At 37.3% G+C, this 21352-nt stretch overlaps 3 protein-coding genes across 11 annotated transcripts; all 3 read left to right on the top strand.

Annotated features, from left to right (window-relative positions):
• The first annotated feature begins 6327 nt into the window (after nt 1-6327).
• On the top strand, nt 6328-11423 carry LOC104825379 (homeobox protein HAT3.1). Of its 4 annotated transcripts, XR_773617.1 has the most exons (11): nt 6328-6465; nt 7243-7847; nt 8342-8507; nt 8686-8809; nt 8891-9003; nt 9130-9696; nt 10178-10468; nt 10673-10762; nt 10862-11058; nt 11141-11212; nt 11303-11423. XR_773617.1 is itself a non-coding variant. In XM_010557704.1 (10 exons), the coding sequence occupies exons 2-10, from the start codon at nt 7273-7275 to the stop codon at nt 11148-11150; spliced, it is 2133 nt and encodes a 710-aa protein (XP_010556006.1). In that variant the 5' UTR covers nt 6328-6465; nt 7243-7272; the 3' UTR covers nt 11151-11423. The 4 variants fall into 4 exon arrangements, 2 of the variants coding, with proteins under 2 accessions (XP_010556006.1, XP_010556007.1); XR_773618.1 differs by having other exon boundaries at nt 10862-11212; XM_010557704.1 differs by having other exon boundaries at nt 11141-11423.
• A 1926-nt stretch (nt 11424-13349) lies between these two features.
• On the top strand, nt 13350-15536 carry LOC104825378 (LYR motif-containing protein At3g19508). 4 transcript variants are annotated; one of them, XR_773614.2, is made up of 3 exons: nt 13350-13566; nt 13669-13787; nt 15068-15536. XR_773614.2 is itself a non-coding variant. In XM_010557703.1 (2 exons), exons 1-2 carry the CDS (start codon nt 13372-13374, stop codon nt 13720-13722), a joined length of 249 nt encoding a protein of 82 aa, XP_010556005.1. In that variant the 5' UTR covers nt 13350-13371; the 3' UTR covers nt 13723-14028. The 4 variants fall into 4 exon arrangements, 1 of the variants encoding a protein (XP_010556005.1); XR_773616.1 differs by lacking the exon at nt 15068-15536 and adding an exon at nt 14230-14852; XR_773615.1 differs by lacking the exon at nt 15068-15536 and adding an exon at nt 14223-14852.
• A 3163-nt stretch (nt 15537-18699) lies between these two features.
• Nucleotides 18700-20853, top strand: LOC104825377 (transcription factor bHLH113). Of its 3 annotated transcripts, none has more exons than XM_010557701.1 (5): nt 18700-19073; nt 19228-19320; nt 19461-19526; nt 19680-19781; nt 20476-20853. In XM_010557701.1, the coding sequence occupies exons 1-5, from the start codon at nt 18747-18749 to the stop codon at nt 20644-20646; spliced, it is 759 nt and encodes a 252-aa protein (XP_010556003.1). In that variant the 5' UTR covers nt 18700-18746; the 3' UTR covers nt 20647-20853. The 3 variants fall into 3 exon arrangements, with proteins under 3 accessions (XP_010556003.1, XP_010556002.1, XP_010556004.1); XM_010557700.1 differs by having other exon boundaries at nt 20464-20853; XM_010557702.1 differs by having other exon boundaries at nt 20449-20538.
• The last annotated feature ends 499 nt before the right edge of the window (nt 20854-21352 follow it).

Genomic DNA, 21352 nt, shown 5'->3' with positions numbered 1-21352 from the left:
AGCGCAAAAACCAGTATTTGTTTACAAACCCACGTACAGTAGTATACACACCAACATAAGGACGGTAACTGTAATAAAATACAAAGTCAGGTCACCGCCCGTACAAGCCAACATAAGTCCAAAGAAAGAAAAGTACATGATCCAGATAGCTCCTCACACGTCACCAGTACCCTCGTCCTGCTGCTGCCAATACTGCTCCGTGCCTGAAACGTTGCATAACAACGTCCATAAGCTACGTGCTTAGTGAGTACTTCGGGTTAGACCCGAAGATCATACTCAAATTGCAAATGGCCAAACACAATCAATATTATACACACACTAGATATAAGTATATACATATATACACACTTCATGCCAGGAAAACACAGTTCACTCAATCGCACAATTAATTCACTTTTCACACACACTCAGTCCGCATGATGTATCATCGGACATAACCGTCAAATCATCTCTATGTGCATCGCACACATAGGATACCGCAAGGATCTGGTCTCACCAGTCCAGGACATATGTACACGAGTCATAACTCGACCCATCGGGTCTCTCAGTAATAACCGTACCGTCAAATCATCTCCACGTGTGCATCACACACGTGGGTAAGGACGCTCCATGTGCAACGCACATCCCCCGCTCTCCTCGGCAATCGCCGGAACAATAAAAACATGTCAACCCAATACCCCACTCCATAAAACATAATACATCAACCATCCCCTCTGACATCGATGTCACCTCTCGATGCCAGAGCGCCAGGTGCCCCCACCAGGCCACCACCGACTATGTCGAGCGAAGTCAGCTCTCGCCGGCCGTCCGCCACGGAAAAGCTCATCAGACCCGAGCTCAGGTCTTTCAGAGTCTTTCCGCACAACCTCGTCGGGAGAATCGCTCAATCCCGAGTCACGGGTAAATGTATTGCCAGTCTCTGCCGGGAGAATCACTCAATCCCGATCCCGTTCCATAGCTAGTGGAACGTTGGCGCGGTTACTGTGTAACCGTAGGATTTCCTCAACCCCGTGATAGCCGAATCACTCAAGACTATCACGTGTATCATCGGCTCCAAGCTCTGCCCGTGGGCAATCAATCACAATCATGCCTCCTCAATATGAAACTCGACCCGGGTCGGAGATCATAAAGAGGAGATCTCAAAAATGCAACCATCGAGATATCACCTCAAACCCGCTACAATCACACGCTCAACCTTATCCCGGCCCTCCGGAATAAAGTCTCACGCCATGCCAACTACCCGGTTCCCCAATCACACACATTCATATATTATTATACTTACTCGGGTATACGCACGTCCTTACTTGTTATTTTGGGTTATCTCGTTTCCTTTATATTCATTTTATTCTTTTATCCCCGATCCGACCAAATTGGGTTCCGACCATTTCGGATTACCAATTCAGCTCGTTCCGAAGGTTTTACTTACCGTAAGTCGGTTTCATTCAAGTTTCATGAGGTTCGGGTAGAAAACGGGTCTAGGTAGGTCACGTATAAGGGTCGGTTGCATCGAATTTCGTTCGGTCCGAAAGAACGAACCAAAACGGGGAGACAGGTGTCCAGAACGGACGGTCTGCCCCGTCTGGAACGGACGGTCTAGTGGCTTGGTCCCTTCGGTCTGGCCGAAGATGGAACGAACGTTCCGCGGAAGGTGGAACGGACGTTCTGGGTACAGAACAGACGGTCCATGTCCAGAGCGGACGGTCTGGACTCGTCTTCTTCCCCCGAAACCCTGCGAACCCTAGAACGGACGGTCCATGCCTGGAACGTTCGGTCTAGGCGCACCAGGAACTTCGGGTTTCCAATTTTTGCACCAAACTCAACAAGTTATACATAAAAATGATCCCTAGAACATCAGGAATCCAAATCTAACACCAATTTCATGCAATTTCCACTCAAAGCAATCAAATCTCCATTTTCAATTTGATTATCATTTTTGGGCATAATCCGAAACACTCACTTAGCTCAAATTCGAGCTCGGGGTTTCGTTGGGGATGTTCTGTAGGGTTGATTGCTGTGGTTATTTGTTGATTTCGACCGAAATCGGGACTCCAATCGAAGGTTGAAGTTTCGGACTTTTGAGAGAGTTTGTGGGGGAGTGAGAGGGCGAAGTGAGAGGCGAAGAACGACGGAATGGGCGGACCTAGGGCAGTTCTCGCGTCCCAGAAGAAGCAGGAGGTGGCACACGCCGGAGGGAGGCCGAAATTGCGGCGGTGACTCAGCAGAAAGGGAGGCGGCGCGTGACCTGGCCAAGACCGCCGGAACGGACGGTCTGCTTGTCAGACCGGACGTTCTGGGCCGTTTTCGTCCGTTTTTCTCGCTCGTTTCGGTCCAATTCTTCGGGTCAACTTGGTTAGGGTCTAACTTAATATTTTATGGACATTTTTATGGCTCATATATGTTTTCCTAAAATTTGGTTTGAAAGTCGAATTTACGGGTTATTACAAGCAGAGTTTATAGCCTGTTATGAGGTATCAAACCATGGAGTATGGTTGCGGAACTTTTGTCAAAGGGCTGCAAATAGTCAATAAAGTTGAAAGACCGTTAAAGATATACTGTGACAATAAATCAACAGTAATGTACTCCAACAACAACAGGAGCTCGTCCAAGTCAAAGCACATTGACATTAAGTTCCTAGTTGTAAAAGAGAGAATACAGAGTAACCAAATAATTCTAGAACATATCGGAACAACTTCAATGATTGTGGATCCGTTTACTAAAGATTTACCACCCGGGGTCTTTTTTGAGCATGTGGCTCAAATGGGTGTCGTATCATTTGATGATATGTAGTTTCAGTGGGAGTTGTAACTAAGATTATTCTATGAATAGAAGAATTCTGCAGAAATAAGGTTTATTGGTTACGGGACTCTCAAAGTTAAAGATCTCCATAAAGAAATGGACCAGTTGAAAATCAGGATATGTCCAAACAAGACAAAAGATTTTCATGTTGCATACCTATACATGATCTATGTCGTTGGATAGGGTGGCGTAAAGTGATCTTGGAAGGTTTAGTCGCGCACTAATGCAACGAAAACCGCATTGGTCCTTACGTTACATATTCAATGGACGAGATTGTTAAAGTGTTTACAAAGAACAAGCAATTTTATGAGCTCATTAAAGAAAATCCATATTTACGACATTATAGACATTTAACCAAGTGAGAGATTGTTAGAAATTCTTTAACAGCTATATTTTGGTTTTAATGTCATAATCAATATATGGTATAATTGCTGATTAATATGAATCATTGCAGTAGATTATGACCACTAATTATAGATGGTCTAATATGCAAATACAGAAAAGTATAGGGGTCAAATAATTATGCAGATACCATGAAGTATAATTTCCTAATTCTTTATGGGCGGATTTGAAAATTACATAAACCTATTACTATAAATAGTGGTAGTGGTCCTTAGGCTAAACGGAATGAAATCTGATATGTTGGGTTTTCTGGGATCTCATGAGCGAATCTAATTCCTAAGAGATCGATTCTAGGGTTTGCGCAGCGGATATAAAACAAAATTTTTGATGAAACCCTAGAACCATGCTACTATTGAATCATAGAAACGTTAGAACGCTTACCTCAATCGATCCGGGGCCTGTATCAATTGATCTGTTAGTCCGATCACTCTAGGCAGGAAGAATACCTCGCCCTCTGCACGTATCCACACGTCGGGATGGATTCCAACACCTTGGAACTTGTCTGCTAGGACTAGAGATCTCGATCTCTCTTGTGTGTAAGGTTTTTGGAGGCTTAGGGGTTTATTTTTCTTCCTTTTTTTTTTCTTCTCCTTTTTTTCTTCTTCTTTTTTTTTTCTTCTTCTTTTTCCTTCTTATAAAACCCTAGAAGACATTCTCCTTATATAGACTTTCCAAAAATCCTAATTTGACAAGGAATAGATTACTAGGAATCCTAATCTAATTAGGTTTCCTAAACCTATTAGAATTCTAATCTCATTAGGTTTCCTAGATGTAATAGAATTCTAATCTCATTAGGATTCCTATACATAACAGGACTCCTAATCCCATTAGGATTCCTATTCCAATTAGGAATCTCAATCCAATTAGGATTCCTAATCGGGATAATTTAGCACACGTACTTGTCCATCCCTATTGTATGTGACCCTGTAGGCTCATCCGGAATAGCAGTAAAACACAGAATCTCCATTCCGGTAATACAAGTCATAGACGGTCTCTAGCAAGACACTATGACTACCTATCTCGAATAGAGTTTGTTTGTGATCATACGAAAGCCAGTGATGATTCCGACTGATGATCCTTTTGTATCGCGATATCATATGTCGAACATAAGGCATGGACAAGCCACCTTATCTAATTCGACTGCTTTCTCGTTCACTGAGTTCGACTGTCTGAAATAGACGACGTTCGTCTACAGTGCGGCCACACATTTCTACAGTCTTGCTCACACGAGGGGCCCAACGATATCTCTCTCTTTTACGAGAGGTACAAATCCCGTCTTGACTATCTACAATCCAGTACATGATTCATTTCGTACCTGATACACGCCTTTATAGTCCTCCTGTTACGCAGGACGTTTGACGTAATCAAAGCACGCAACTCCTCATGTTGGATTCTGTAGATATCTCAGGTCTTAGGATCCAATCATGGAATCGTCGTATGAGATTCAAGTCATGACGCTAGTCCATGTGACAATCTCATGCGGGTCAGTCCAGTATTCCGTTCTGCAACGAATACCTATGATTGTGATCGTATCCAATACCTATGATCATCTATGTGATCATCAATCACACATCATACTAGTCTTATTATGTCGTTATTCTCATAATGACACAAGACTAGGGAGTTTAGTATCATTCATAATGATACATGGATTTCATAACAGATCTAGCATGCAGGAACATGTAATGAACAAAATACTCTCATAAAAACACATAGAAAGTATCAATACATCGAATGTATCTGAACAAAGCTCATAATCAGTACATCATAGAGCACTAAACCAACATGATAGCACCCATTTGTTGTCAGAATAACATTTCTTACGTTCTAGACTAGAAGGCTTTCTACCTACTCTGCCATTTGTCAAGCTATCATGGATTCAGGTATGTTCTAATTCCAAGTTAATTCTTTGTGTGATATTGCATGATGATTGGTTCAGAATAAAACATTCCGCAATATGTATAGTATAGTATTGATTGAAAATACTAACATAAATTTGTATTTATATCAAAAGGCAATTGACAATCCATTATCTACTTATTCTCAAAGGTAGTTTTAGAAACCACTAAACCATATATGAACACAACGTGAGGCCAGTGGGGGATATGTTCCGCGTAGTGCTGGCATCTTGTTACCGAACGAGCGATCCAGTCTCGGAAGAGGGTGGCCTTGTCGGAGTAAATTTGTCTATGTAGTCGAAGGTTGTGTTCCCTCCCAACTGTGTACACAATGCTTTACCATAACAGTAATGCGACTAGTCGGCGTGGTGAACCAGTCGACATTCTTTTTAACCATTCGAAGAATCGAAGATGGCGGCCTATTGGTGTAGAGGATATGATTCTGGTAATCTGCATATTGTTCAATTCTAAAGTGATTAAGAGTATAGGCAATCGAAAAATAGATATTCTCAAGAGCAATATTATACAAACAAGGGGGAAGTCCCCAACTTTGTTGGTTGAGAGCATTGTCTTTATAGTTGGAGGTCATAGATTCAATCTTCCAAGATACGAGTTTTCCTCTGAATATGCCAGTTTCGACTGGTTTTTCTATTCCACGTAGTTTGCATGTTATTGCGTGGGAACGATGAGTTCACTATACATCTGAAAGAACGTGGTGATTACTTTCGTTACAAAAAAAACATTATACAAGCAACAATATGAGTTTATAGGGATATCCCATGAAATCAACCGGTCTTTAGTGTGATTACGGTTGAAGATAAAGAGTAGAGCTATAAAAAATATTTCGGTGTTCTGTGTGTTTGAACCAAATAATGTTATGCCAAAGAACGTTGTGGATGGGTCCTTTTGTACATGTAGAGTGTAGTGTAGAAAATTCAGGTATAAATTATATTTTTATTCAATTTTTTTTATTATTTATTTTGTTTTGTAAAAAATATCTATTTAATTTATTTATCAATTTTCAATTAAAATATAATCTAATTTGTAGTAAAAATTACCCAACTATAAATTAGTTTTATGTTCTATCCTTAACTTTTTTATATTCATTCAATTTAAATTTTAAAAAAATTATATCCACCACAAATTCAAGACCTACACGGATGCAATAACAAATTTGGAGGCCCGATGCATAGAGGCCTTTATCGCATAAAGGCCCAGACATAGAAGTTCCTTCCGCTTCCCTCTCGTTCTTCGTCTCCACGACCGCAGGTGAGCCAACCCACCGCTGTGTCTTCACTCAAATCTCTCTCTCTCTCTCTCTCGGAGTTTTCAAGCTTAATCTTCTTAACATTCCGAGGCCGATCAAGAGGTCAGTTTTCCTTCTTTTTGTTTGGGCACTCGTTTTCATTCCTACGTTTTCCCGGGAAAAATTTTGAGGGGAGCGAAAATCGATGGGTAGAAGGAAGAAAAACTGCGTGTGAACCTTTGTTGTTTTTAATTCCGTTTTGAGATTACGAGTTTCTGTGAAATGGTCAACGTCTTTAGCTTAGGAAATGAAACCGAGAAGCGAAGTGGAAATTGAGGTATTAGGTTTCTTCTCTTTTGAAAATTTATTGCTTTAGATTGGTTCCTTTCGATATCTTCTACTGAGTTGAGAGATTACGTTTTCTTGGCGCTTTCTCGGGAACCAAACAAGGGTCGGTTTCAATCTCATGTCTTTACTTGTCGAAGATGTTCATTAAGCTGAAAATTAGGTTAAATTCCGGCGTGGGTACACACAGGAAGCCATTTTGATAGTGCTTGTAAAGCTATCGTTTCTTCCCAGGGTCTCTTTTGTGTTTCTTCATGTAGATTATGATATATGAGTTTTCTATGTAATGGCTCTCATCATTGGGTAAGCTTAGCCCTTTCCTTAAATGAGGGCTCAACTGCTCACTTGAATATTCGAACAGTTTCATTGTAAAACTGGTCTTAGAGAATTTATTTGACTGTGTTTTCTGTTTCATCCTTTTCATTCTTGCTCTGCGCAAAGAATAAACAAATCGAAGATGATTGCTTGTTTACGAGAATGAACTGGATGCATAGCGGTGACAAATGTTTTCATTTATCTTCTGAAAATTTGACTCAGGATTCTGTATGGTTGCAGCCGTCTGAGGACCCGGCAGAATCTAGCAAGATGAGTGAACAAAATGTTGATTGTGTACCTCTTAAAACATCAGAACCAGAGAATAATGTGGAGAATCCTGATGGTCTGCACCATGATGTAAGCAACAATGGTGTTTCCACTGTGAATGGAGTTTATAAGACACGTAAGGGCAAGGCGATATCCATACATCACGCTAGCGAAGTAGAACCAAACGCATTTGCTGAGTCTGGATCCAAGAGTTTTTCCACTAAAAACTCAGGATCACGTCCTGAAATTGTCCTGGGCCTTCCTAGCTGTAAACAATTTGAAACACAGCATACCAGAATGTTTAGGAACATGCGATTCGAAAAGAAAAGTCATGCACAGAGATCTTCTATGCGATGCGGGAGTGTTGTGAAATCTGGATCACAGGAGAAGGGTAAAGAAGCTGTTTATTCGGCTGTGGATGAGAAAAGGAAAAGGAATATGAGGAGTAAGAAAGGGAAAGGAAAAGAAGATGATGAGTATACAAGAATCAGAAGGAAATTGAGATACTTATTAAACCGGATAAACTATGAGCAAAGCCTAATCGATGCATATTCTTCAGAGGGCTGGAAAGGTTTAAGGTTTGTCTGTAACACCTCTCTTTCTTTAAGAACTAGTTATTTTGTTAAATTGATTGTCTATGAGAAATCAAAATCCCGGAAGATTAAACTCAAAATAGAAATGAGTGGAAACGAAGAATTCATGCGACGGTCTCAAATAAACTTGGGATTTAGGCGATGTTGATGTTGGTTTTGATCGTCTATGAAAGGCTGGTTTCTGACTTCATCTAATACTGATGATAAATTAAAGGATTATATTTCCAAGACTATCAGTTCTGTGATTATGTAAGTTAAAATGTTAAAATGTTGAAATGTGAAGATCTTGTGGTATATGGATCGAACTTCTCACTTTTCTATGAAGCTGGAGCTGTACTTACACAATAGATACACATGTAAAATACCTGGAATAATTTGTTTATGCTATGTCTATACTTTTATTTAAGCTTTAACTCTGTTTTGAGGCCTTTATATATGCTTTTCTTCTTTTGAGGTCAAGCTGTTTGTGTTCTTTGTAGCCTGGAAAAGCTAAGACCAGAGAAGGAGCTTGAACGAGCCACAAAGGAAATTTTGCGCTGCAAACTTAGAATAAGAGAACTTTTTCACCATCTTGGCTCGCTTGCTGCTGAAGGAAAACTTCCAGAGTCTTTATTTGACTCTGAAGGAGAGATTGACAGTGAGGATGTATGAGAAATTATCCATGCTACTCTGCTTTATGTCATGGCTTCTTCTGCAACTCATATGAAACGTTTTTACACGATCCTTTATGTCATGAATGATCCATGCTTCTTTGCATTAGCTGGTAAAACATCTTGCCTCTGCAGAACTGGGTGTGCTTATATGAGTAGTTCTTTAATTGCAGATATTCTGTGCAAAATGTGGTTCGAAAGATTTGTCTCGTGCTAATGATATCATACTCTGTGACGGTGTTTGTGACCGAGGATTCCATCAATTCTGTCTCGAACCACCCTTGCGGAAAGAAGATAGTAATCTCCTAGCTTTGTACTCGATAATGATCAGCAGTATTGCTAGTCTTTATAGCTAACTTCTTCGTTTTTTGCTTGTAGTTCCTCCAGGTGATGAGGGTTGGTTGTGTCCCGGGTGCGATTGTAAAGTTGACTGCATTGACTTGCTAAATGAATTGCTCGGGACAGAACATTCGATCAATGACTCTTGGAAGGTCAAAGAAAACAAATCCTTCCAACTTGCATTCTGTTTGTTGACGGCCTTTTTGTTTGTCATTGGGATAATATATTGTTAAGAGTGGGAAAGAAAATTAAAACAGTACCAGTGACTCATTGTGCAGAAAATATTTCCCGAGACAGCTGCTGGTGGTGATCAAAATCTGAACTTAGGTCTTCCTTCAGATGATTCGGATGACGATGATTACGCTCCAGATGGTCTTGATGATGATGAAAAGGGCGACGACGATGATGATCATCATCATAGTGATGACAACAAGGAGGCTGAGAGTGAAGAAAGTTCTGATGATTCTGAATTCACATCTGCATCTGATGAAATGGTTGGTGCATCTGAAGGTGTTCAGGACAGAAATCTTTCAACTGATGACTCTGAGGATGAAAACTATGATCCTGATGCCCTTAACCGTGATCCTGAGGATGAAAATGAAGAAAGTTCGAGTTCAGACTTCACATCAGATTCTGAGGATCTTGGTGCTCTCCTCACAGGCGATGGATCTTGTCAAGAGGATGAGGTTACAGCTTCTGGGGAACCTAGCAGAGAGAATTCTCAGCTCCATGGGAATAAGGAACAATCTGTTCAGGTTTCAGAGTCAGACTCTGGCAACGAGGCTGTCAGAGATGTTCCCCGGAGAAGGAGCACTGAAAGGCTTGACTACAAAAAGTTGTATGATGTGAGTTTTCTATCCTCTGTTTCCACTATTGAGGTTCTACTTGGTTTCCTTACTCGTGTCTCCATTATTCCAAGGCTTAGCTGAAATAAACCATGGACTGATAAAGTAATCATATTTCGTTCATTGTTTAGTGACATGAACCTTTAATCTAAAAGTACTACGCTTGCATTGCTTGAAACTATCAGGTTCTCCATTTGTCTTCTGTTTGTTGGGATCTCTTAGAAATTTATACATTCCGCCTTTGGTTGTGATCTTTTAAACAATAAAATCTTACTCTGAATATTCTTGTCCATGTTGCTGTTGAATGTACGAGTATAGCGTTGTAACTTGTAAGCTTGTCCATGAATTCAAAGAGCATATAAACTCTTCTACTTTATTCTTCTAATTTCAGTATTTGATAACCCAAAAGTTTTAGTGGGTTAATAGACTTTGGATATGCTAATGTTTTTTCGTTCCATTGTTGGTAACGTGGTATGTATAGGAGGCGTATGGGCATGTTCCATCCTCGTCAAGTGATGATGAAGATTGGGGTAACACAGCAAGAACTACAGACCACGATTCTGATTCAGAAGATGAAACCACCAACTGGAATGAAGAGGACAACGGGTCTTTGAAACAGTCTTCTCATGCAAATCATACCAGGAAACGAGAACAGAAGTCAAAAAGTGTGAAAAAGAGCGAAACTCAGATTACAGCAGAAGAAGTTGCTAATGAAAATGGCTCTCTTGGCGAAGAAAGCAAGTCTTCATCGGATCGAAAACTCAGAACTCTGGTAATGTGGAATGAATATTGAGCTTCATATGATAGTCTTGGTCTGTGATTGTGCTGGTCTGTGTAATTATGGGCACATGCATTTCCATAAAGAGATAAGATTTTCACACACAAATGCATGCAGCCACGGATTAAGCTATCAGTCATAGTCTATCTAAAGAATATGGTGGCTACTCCATGCTTAAATACGTTATCTTCGACGCAGAGGTTGTCAAAAGCCTTTCAAGAAAATAGATATCCTGATGTTGCCACAAAAGAGAACCTAGCCCGGGAGCTAGGGATGACGGTTACACAGGTAAAATCTCGGTCCTGGTGAATAAAATTATATATTTTTTTCTCCTCATGGTTCTGAAGCATAAGATTCGTTTGTTTTCCTTTCTGGTACGCTACATAGGTTAATAATTGGTTTAGGAACAGGCGTTCTTCAACGAGCACAGCTTTAATCAAAATGGTTTCAAAAGAGGACGTTGTGAAGTTAAGTACAAGTAAAGAAGCTCCGGGTGAGACATCGTTTACCAGATTTAGCCAACATGCAAGCGGAACCAAGTCTGGAGATGGCAAGAAGGCTCCGAGATCACGGAAAAGAAGAAGGTAGATTCAGTGAGAGGTTAGATATCATGTCAAGAATCAAGATAGATATAGTAGTAGTTGCAGTTCTGTTCACCACATGCAGGAAAGCTTGAGAAGGGATGTCTTGGAAGAGCTCCTCCAAGGGACGAAAGCTGTTGCTTTCACGACAAGAAAGGTACAAGCTCGGAACATCAGGATCTACATAGGTTTTTGTCTGATGGAATCATTGTTTCTTATGAGTTGGAAAATTTTGGATCGTATCCAGGATCCAGAAAGGTTGATGGGGCATTCTCATGTTCAGGTCTTTGTCTGGTTACTTGCATTGCAAGGTTTTGTAACTCCAGGACTTTATCACACCTGTCTTTTAAGGCTATTATTTTCATCTAGTCTTAGTTCCGTCTATTTTTTTTATAATCCGAAAATTCATCCAATCTTCGTCCCAATTACGTTTCGCAAAAAATCGAAGAAATTCAGGTGAATGTCTCTTTCTAAATAACGACTTAAATTTTAATTAATTTAATTGGAAATGGATTGTAGTCTATTGAAACGAAATGGTGGGTTTTGATTGTGGTTTGTTAAGGCAGATCGGTTTGGTTTTACCAAACCGGAAATTATGGTTAAAGTTTCTAATATGAAATCATTTGTTTTAAGAAATGGTGAAACCAATGATTTTAGGCTTATTCGGTTTGAAACGGAAAGATGCATCTGTTTAGATTCGGTTTGATATGAATAAATTGAACCAAATTGAATTAATTGTTAGGACAAATTTAAGTTAAACCAAGTCGCCATGTAACATATGAATGAGTGAACCGAAAACGAAGCCGAATTCTGTAGTGTTGGATTGGAACCTTAAAGAAACAAAATATTGGATAATGGGTTTATTATCATATTAAAATATTAAAATATGGGTTTTTGGCTAAGTGTGACAAAAAGATGACATGTTTAGAAATCAATACATTTTATTTCTATCCTTTGAAAACTATACCTTTTTATAAATTTTTGACAAAACTACCCTTACTTTATTGTATAATTTCAATATTGTCATTTAGCGTCCCGAAAAATGTGCAGTATAAAAAGCAGATTTTTTTTGGAAACTGTGTAATTCGGGAGAACTGTTTTTCATCCGAAAGAGTCTGTTTTTATCCGGAAAAACTGTTTTTTGTCTGGGAGAACTGTTTTTCGTCTGGGAGAGTCTGTTTTTTGTCCAGAAGAACTGTTTTTCGTCCGGGAGAGTCTGTTTTTTGTCTGGGAGAATTTTTTTTTTGTCCAAGAGAATTGTTTTTGTTCGGGAGAGTTTGTTTTTGTCCGGGAGAATCTTTTTTTTTTCCGGAAGAATTGTTTTTTGTCCGAGAGAATCTTTTTTTGTCCAGGAGAACTGTTTTTTGTCCGGGATGACTGTTTTTTGTCCGGAAAAATCTGTTTTTCGTTTGAAAAAGTTCGTTTTTTTTGTCCGGAAGAACTGTTTTTTTTTTCGAGAGAGTTGTTTTTGGTTTGGGAAAGTACGTTTTTGTCCGGATGAAAAATAATTCTCACTAAAAAAAATTGTTTTTCATATAAAAAACATTTTTTCTCGACGAAAACAATTCTCTCAAAAAAAATTATTCTCCTGGACGAAAATAGATTTTTTCGGATAAAAAACAGTTCTTTCGGATAAAAAAAGTCTTTCCCGAATGAAAAAACAATTCTTTCGGACGAGAAACACTTCTTCTTGATAAAAAAAAATTATTTTTTCGTATACAAAAACAGTTAAACCAAATAAAAATAGATTCTCACAGATGGAAAATAATTATCCCGGATTAAAAAAACAGTTTTCCGAGATAACACAGTTTTTCAATAAAATATATTTTTTATGCTGTAATTTTTTTGAAATGTTTAATGGCAATATTGAAATTATACAATAAAGTAAGGATATTTTTGTCAAAAAATTATAAAAATGTATAGTTTGCAAAAGTCAAAAAAAGGTATAGATTTCTTAAGTGTTCCTCTTAAAATATTTAATTCACATTTTGTAAATATGGTTTATATACTTCTTTTATGAAGATTATTGCACCAAGGAAAAATGCTATTGTTTTGTTACAGACCCAATATTTTATTATTTAATGCAATTTTTATAATGAATATTTTATGATTTAATACAATGTTTTTATAACTAATATTGGCCGAATTGTGTTTTTTCTCATTGATAATTTGTATAGAAAGGTGTGTTGTATCTTAGCCCAATAAGAAATAAACACCAAAAAGCCCACCAAAAAGCCCAAGATGTGTTTTTATTACAAAGCAAATATGGCGTCCCAATACACGAACGAAACGCATTCAAAGAAAGAACTGAAAAAAATGAACAAGGGGCTGAGAGTATACGGCGCCATTTTGAGGATGGTGAGGCTTTTGCCGGCGGACACGAGGCCGTACTACGCCAAGTACGCTCGCGAAAACTTCGTCAACTACAGGGAAGTCAACGAACACGACGATGTATCCGTCGAAGAGCTCTTTCATCGAGCCTACAATCACTCAATCTGGGTCCTCAAGAAGGTACGAAAAGCCGAAAACTTGATAGGATTGTTCTTGTTCTGTGCCCTTGAATTGCGGATTCTGAGAATTCTTTGTGTGTTGTTTCTGTTTTCTCCTATGCAGTATTCGGTTGACGAATCTGCGGCGAAGAAGATGAAAGAGATTTGCTTTGGATGATGGGTCTGTTTCAAGGTGCATGAACACCATGTGTTCGACGTTTTGTCCCTAAGAATATTGAACAAGTGAGTTCTCTTCATATTTTTTATACTATATTTTGCGTGTTACCAGTTTCATTTTTCATACTGTTTAAAAACTAGAAGATCGCTGAAATGTCCGACAAAGAGATGAAATTTAGAGTCAATCTCCGGCCATGCCACAAGACCAAAGTGTCTGTATGTAGCATATGCTTATGTGGGTAATGAGTGATTGATTGCTTTAGGGTTTTGCTTGTGTTTGTTAAAAATGATGTTTTTTCTTTGAATACATACTTATGATCTAAACTAAACTCTCTACACTGTTAACTTTTTTTATGTTAAAAATTGTAAAATGAAAGACAACAATTGATAACAATAATTATAGTTTTAAATAGTTCAGTAACTTATGACCGACCATTGGTCAATAAACCTGTCATAACTTTATAAAAAAAACTCCAAACGGTCTGAAACTTAAACCTTCAGAATTTAGAGGTCTAAGGCATCATTGGATGGAAGCGGATTGCTGGTGGCATGGATAGCGACGGGAAGATTAGTCTCAGACTCGGGGGCATTCGATCTTTGTTCCCGGGTGAATGAAGGACATGATGATGATGAAATGAGGGGATAGTTTATGATAAATTCTCAGACAAACCAAGAATGGAGGCGTCGGATACACCATCACCAATAGAACCGATAGACTCGGATACACCAAAGAAGATGTCAAAGAAGACTCACCAAATTTTATTCAATCCAAGTCTGATGTTTTTGGTCTACATACTCGAATTTAAATAGCAAAGAGGAGAAGAAATAAACAAGGAAAAGGGTTGAATCAAGCAGCCATGTGTAAGCTCACAAACTTGGCAACTTATGACACCTAGACAACGACTGCAATATGCAAGGAAAGAAGTTGATTTTCCCCTTGATGATGTAGGCAACGGCTAGCATGGGATTTGGCAAGAAATTTGCTGATTTTCCTTGTCATTTCCTTTCCTTTTTCGGCTGCATAGGTGGCTCCCCACTTGCCTTATTTGTTGTTATCATATCCCTGGATTTTTATTGATTGCAATGATGTGAAGAACTTGCCTAATTTGGATCCTTGATCAGTTGATTGAAGCTTGTGATTTGTCTACCGTCTTTGATAGTTTTGGTCCAAAAAGGGAAGTTTTAATCATGAACCAACTTCAAGTGTTGGACAACAATAGGTTAAAAAGGGTGCGTGTTTTGGTCGATGTTGATCCTTGCATCGTCCAGGCTTGATCCATCAGTCGTCTTGTCTATTCATTGCTCCAAGAATATATTGATCCTTGATTGTACATTGCGTGCTCTAGCTCGTGTACGAGCAGCTTGAGCTGGGAATGGACGACAAGGTTTCGTCAGGGACAACTTCTTCTGTGATATCGCTTCCGGATGCATTGTGAGGTGCGTTGGTTTTGGTTATATTCCCATCTGTGGTTCGCCTGCTCATCTGTTTGTCGTCCCTCTTGTCTAAGTCATTGTTCTCCCGTTCTACATCATTATCCACGACTTTGACCTTGTCCTTTATGCTCGTCCCGTGCCTAGTCACCTCTGCCGCATCGTTGACCTTGTCGATTGGCTTGAGGGTTGCACTACCCCTCTCCCTTACGAAGGTTTTGTCCACAAAACTGAGTTGCCTACATCAAAGAGACCAAGTCAGCATTATTAAACATGTAAGCCATATTACATGTACCTAGGTTATTCGCTTCATTCTTGTATTTCTCATGTGCGTGAGACACTGGCTTTCGTGCCTCTCCTTGTTCAAAGGGTTCGTCTTTGTTGGTCTCTATGGATATTAAAGTTAATGTGCTCCTTGAATCTCTTAAGAATCGGTGGTAAGGATCACTGGTTCCATGTCGACTTTGAGGTCCGATGATGCTTGCCTTGATCTTCTCTTTGTTACGACATACTACCTACAGGCTGATAGAGAAGTCTAGGATAACAAACAAGTTAGTGTAGCATGTGCATTCTTTGAGATTTTCAACAAGGTGTTTATTTCGAGACGTCCAAATTATCGACTCAAAATGCACACAATATTAATTGAAACAATGTTTGCAAATAAAAATAAAGATAAAATGTTACCATATAAGACTCTTTAACACAAGTAACATAAGCCAGATGTGTGTGCTTGAGGCATTGAGTGACAACTCCGGAGGTGTAAGATGTTCTCTTTGATGCTCTTTCTTTCGATTAGATATCTCTTAAGTAGTAAGATCGTCTTGAAAGGATGTTGTGGGACACCTATTCCATCATGATCAACATACTCGTCAAATCACCATTAACTTTCAAGTATAGTAGAAATCGTTGCTTCACAATTGGGGTTCCAAAAATGATTTTCCCGATAATTTGTCTAGCTTTTATAGATGTAACATCACATATTTTTCAATGATTGTAGTGTCCATTTCAACTTTGGATCAATCTCCTTTTGATTATAAGGACAAAATCTAGAGAAACGAGAATTTTAGTGCAAGGAATGCGACCTTGAGATTATCGTAGTAGCCTTCTTTTCAGAAAATCTCCGTTGGTTGTTCAAGTTGCATATATAATAGAAAAAATAATAGGAACGAAGTTACTGTTTGTTGTTACTAGTTTATGATTTATGTTTCGTGTGCCGGTGTCACAGCACTGATGTCAATTGTCCTTGCAAATGTTTTTTTTTCATAATCTTGAAACCCTCGTTTGCCTTCTCAAATGTGTCTTCTATTTGCTTGAATAGGTTCCACAATGTCTCTTTCGAATTTGTGTGAATTTTGTTCCACGTCCATGTTTCCTAGCATTTCATTTGTGTCTCCATCCCTTGGCGTCTTTTCCGAGTCTTTGCATCCATCCGCATTCCATATTACATACACTTTCGGACAGTTCTCGTACACTATCATACAAGTTTCATGCACTCTCGGACAATTTGTGTCCTGGACGAGCTTCCTACATGGCTCCCGTATACTCCTAGACGAGTTTTGTGTTCTCGAACGGTTTCTCGAACACTCTCACGAACGAGTTTCGTACATTCTAGATAGTTCTCGTATATTCTCGACCAATTTCTTACACCCCTAGATTATTCTCGTATATCTTCGGATGAGTTCATGTATTCCCGTACGAGTTTTCATTGCCATACAGTTCCGTACATTCTCGAACTAGTTTTGTTCACTCTTGGATTATTTTCGACATCTGCTGCACGAGGACCGGACGAATCACGAAAAAAAAAAACAATTTAGAAAAATTAAAAAATGTAATGATATCTTCAACATTGCAAATTGTTCCCTTCTAATTGTTGCCTTAGAATCAATTTGGGATCGGGATCATGTAACTAACTATAAGGGAAAAATCGATATTAATGCATAATTTATGGAAAATTTGATATCATTCCAAAATTTTATATTAATACATCATTTAAACATATAAAATTCCAGAATATTATAAAATAATCAAAATGCCTTTAACAAAATTACTGAGTCCATGATTGAAAGATGACGTGACGCTTCGAAAATAAAATAAGATGACATGTTACGTAATACGAGCATAAAAATAGAAAAAAAATGATATATCAAGTAATTACACGTATATTTACTATATTTAAAAATTCATTTGTTATAGATAAACTTGTATTAATATGGATTTTTACTAAATGCAACCAAGAGGGGAGTGGCAGTATGGTAATAACGGAACAAACAATGGGTTTTTTGGTTAGTAAATCTAAGTGACAAACAACTACCTAGGTCTAGGTGTCGGAGGTCTTTTAACTCTCCTTCCCATGAACTGAAACAACTGCCGTAACATAATTGCTTTTTTTTTAAAAAAAAAAAAAAATTAACCTTCGTTAATTACCTTTTTTTACGCAATAAAAAATATTGTTATGCCTTTATAGTTGAAGTTGTATTAATAATTATCATTTATTAGTGATCAACTCGTGCAGCTAATTTTGTTTTCAATTCTCTCCCCCACATGTTTATAATTTCGGTATAAAAAAAGCTTCTGCCCCCTTAGTCTTTTGCATGAAATTGTAATAAAAAGAACAAATTTTGCTTGTGAAGTTAAAAATAAATATCTTGTTCTAATATTAATATGCTATATTCTTTTCAGAGCGGACGAAATATAGTGTATTTTTTTCATATATATATATATATATATATTAAATGCGCAATTTATGATGGAACTTCCTAAAAACGAATGCAGCAGAAACGAAACGTTGCTTCGGGGAAATCGAAAACCCTACAGGTTTCTCGGGCCAGGTGTCTTTGACTGTAGTCTTTTTTTTTTTGGAAATTTTAAATTCTATTTTTACCCCCCAAAAATTTTACCTCAAACAAAATCATATATATATATATATAATGAATGTGTATCGATTAGCAACCTTAGACCGAGGAAAGAGATTTTATATTTTATGTAATTGTTGACAAAATTAGCAAATAATTATTTCTGTTATTTGGGTCAGTTAAATCTTATACTTGCATGAACTTATATTAATATCAGTACTTTTGAAAATTTTCACATTTGGATCATATGTGGGTTGGCTAGGGTTCTTAATTTATGTGGAATATTTGGGATTTTGTATAACGAAATGGACGTTTAAGAAAAGTTATAATCAAGAAAAAAATAATTTTTTTCTATATCATTTTATTTAATATACAATATTTAGAATTAGTTTATGTAGAAACAAAATTAAACAATAAATGTATAGGAATAAATTGATATATATAAATATATGTATGTTTGATTTGTTCAAGCAAAATACGGATTTCAATCGAAATTATTGAAGAATATAAATACGAAATATATGTGACACATCACTTATTCAGTCTCTCTTAAATTCTTTATCCTAACCTTTTTAAATGTTTTCGATAGAAGGAAATAATATTTTTTTTTAACATTTTCTCAACATACATATTTACGAAAATGAACAAATATATATACATATATGTATGTATTTTCCTCTTGGCTTCTATTGTTTTTCATTTACTCTTGTCACTGTCTCTTCCACAAAATAAACAAACTGCCATGGGAGACACGGCGGAGGAAGACGACGGAGCTCACGCAGAATCCGTCAGCTTCTCTCAGCTTCTTCTGTCCGACGACGTCGTTTTCACCACCGACAGCAGCAAACACCGCGACGACAGTGATGGAGACGTCGCCGGAGAAGATGCGTTGGGGTTCAGATTCTCCGGCGGTGACGGCAGTGGGCCCCGCATGCTGTGTTTTGGGGGAGAGTATCAAAACGACGCCGAATTGCTCTTCACTGATTCACCCGTTCCTTCCACATGCAATATCAAGAACGGGGACAAGATCAACGATGATCCAACGATGGATAAATCAACCAAATCCAACGTAATACATACATATAAGTATATATATACATATATACATATATATATATATATATAATTGTGGATTTCCGGGCACAGTGTCTTGCATGCAAACACGTATTTTTCATAGAAGTTAAATATTATTTTTGTTTAATTTTAAATTTTTCTTTGCGTAGAAGAAGAGAACCGAGCCGAATATGGGTTGTGATAGGAAACCCGTGAAGAAATCCAAAAGAGATCAGAACAAATCATCACTTGGAAAGGCAAAGGTTTGCAATATATATATATATATGTATGTATGTATGCATGTATATATGTATATATTAAACTTCATACTTTAAATTTTGGATGTATGTATTTATAAACTTGCTTTGAGTAAACACATTAATTGCATTTTTAAATTTCATAGGTAAGGAAAGAAAAACTTGGTGAAAAAATAGCAACACTGCAGCAGCTGGTTTCTCCATATGGCAAGGTTATTTTATTAAATTTCTCAATTTTTTTGTATTATGTTTTCTTATTCCCCATTACTATATGAAGATAAGTTTAGGAGTTGTAAGACCACATTACACATTAGAATAATTGATAAAATTCTTTTATAAAAAATAATATTTTTTTGGAACATCAGACCGATACAGCATCAGTGTTGCATGAAGCAATGGGTTACATCAAGTTCTTGCAAGACCAAGTTCAAGTCCTCTGTTCTCCTTACCTCATTCCTCATTCTCATGTAAGTTTTTCAGTTATTTTTCATATCAATCTTTTAAATTTAACTTTTTTTGGGTAAAAATAATTTTAATTTTACTGTATTTTTTTTTTTCAAATTTATCACAACCTTTCGTTTGTATGATGTGTCAACATCAAGGGAAAACTCTGGGCCTTTTGACGAAAAATTCAATTTTTGTTTTTTTATTAGTTTTTCGGAATTTTCATTTTTTGTAAATATTGTTGTTTGTTAGTCTAACCATTTTTTATATTAAATTTTATTTATTTTTATTCATTTTTCGGTTTGTATTTAGTTTGGTTTTTATGTGAGCTTTACGTCTACATGATATGATCGAATTTATTAAATATTTATTAAAAAATTATTTGATTTTATTTATTTTATTTTATATTCAATATTTGATTTTACAAAATTTATATCCACTCATGAATTATATTAAATATTAATTTTTACTTAAAGTTGATTATATATTATTCCGTTGCACTTATATATTAAAATCAAATATCCACCAATAAATTTTATAATAACACTACTAATTATTAGGTTGAAAACAATTTTTTTACACAATAACAAAAGGAAATGATATGTTTAAAAAGTAGCAATTGTTTAGTTTTAGTGCAAAAGAAATTGTTTTTACATGAATGTTTTCACTCGAAGTTGACTGTCAGTTAAGTACTCTTTGACGTAGCTGACGTGGCAGAACGATGGGGATATTGTTGGAGACCAAAAGTCGAAGAAGAAAGACCTAAGAAGTAGGGGGTTGTGTTTGGTCCCTGTATCCTGCACCGTACACGTGGCAAATTCCAACGGTGCCGATTTCTGGTCACCTGTGACGTGTCACAACAGCTTGTCAGCCTCGATGAATCAGTGAAAGGGACAGTAAATTTTCCCCTGAAAATGACCATTTGTTTACTGTTTTAGTCAAAGCGTTTTGTCTTTTTTTGTAAACCCATTGCCACATGGGCAGCTGTGGGGCCTGCATAGTTGGGGGTTGTATATTTTGGTTTCATTCTAAGGTCGATAATCGGGTCAAGCATATCGTATCGATATAAAAAGGGTAGAATTTTGTTTTTTTTTTATTCCGAATAGACGAAGTGAAATTGTGTTTCTTTTTTATAACTCGTAAGTTCGTCAAATTTTCGTATGATTACATCTCTCGAGATTCGGAGGTAACCTTTTGAATCGCAGTTAAATCATATATTTCCTCTCCTACTATTCGGATGAGATAAAAGTTTTCTACTGTTTTCAAGCGTCTACACCACTCGACCAACACGGTCGGGATTTGGTTTGTTTTTTGTTGAATAGAGATGGGAATTGCGAAGCAGGGTTCCAACTGTTTTGTTGCTTGTGAGATCACAATGTAGATACCGAAAGACTAGGTTTTGTGTTTTTTTAGGGTTTCATTTCAACAGAGTTTGAATTTAGGGTTTAATGCTTTGGAGGTACATAAACCCTAAATGGTAAATTGAATCAAAATCATTATTATTTGATTAAGCTTTACCAAAATCAAGTTGAGCGAAGAAATTTTGTGACCCAGTCTGAGTTCAACCAACAAAATTAGCCCAATTCGCCCCATC

The sequence above is a fragment of the Tarenaya hassleriana genome, unplaced genomic scaffold, assembly GCF_000463585.1.
Source record: "Tarenaya hassleriana unplaced genomic scaffold, ASM46358v1 Cleome45, whole genome shotgun sequence".
NCBI lineage: Eukaryota > Viridiplantae > Streptophyta > Magnoliopsida > Brassicales > Cleomaceae > Tarenaya > Tarenaya hassleriana.
This window is presented reverse-complemented; position numbering and strand designations above follow the sequence as displayed.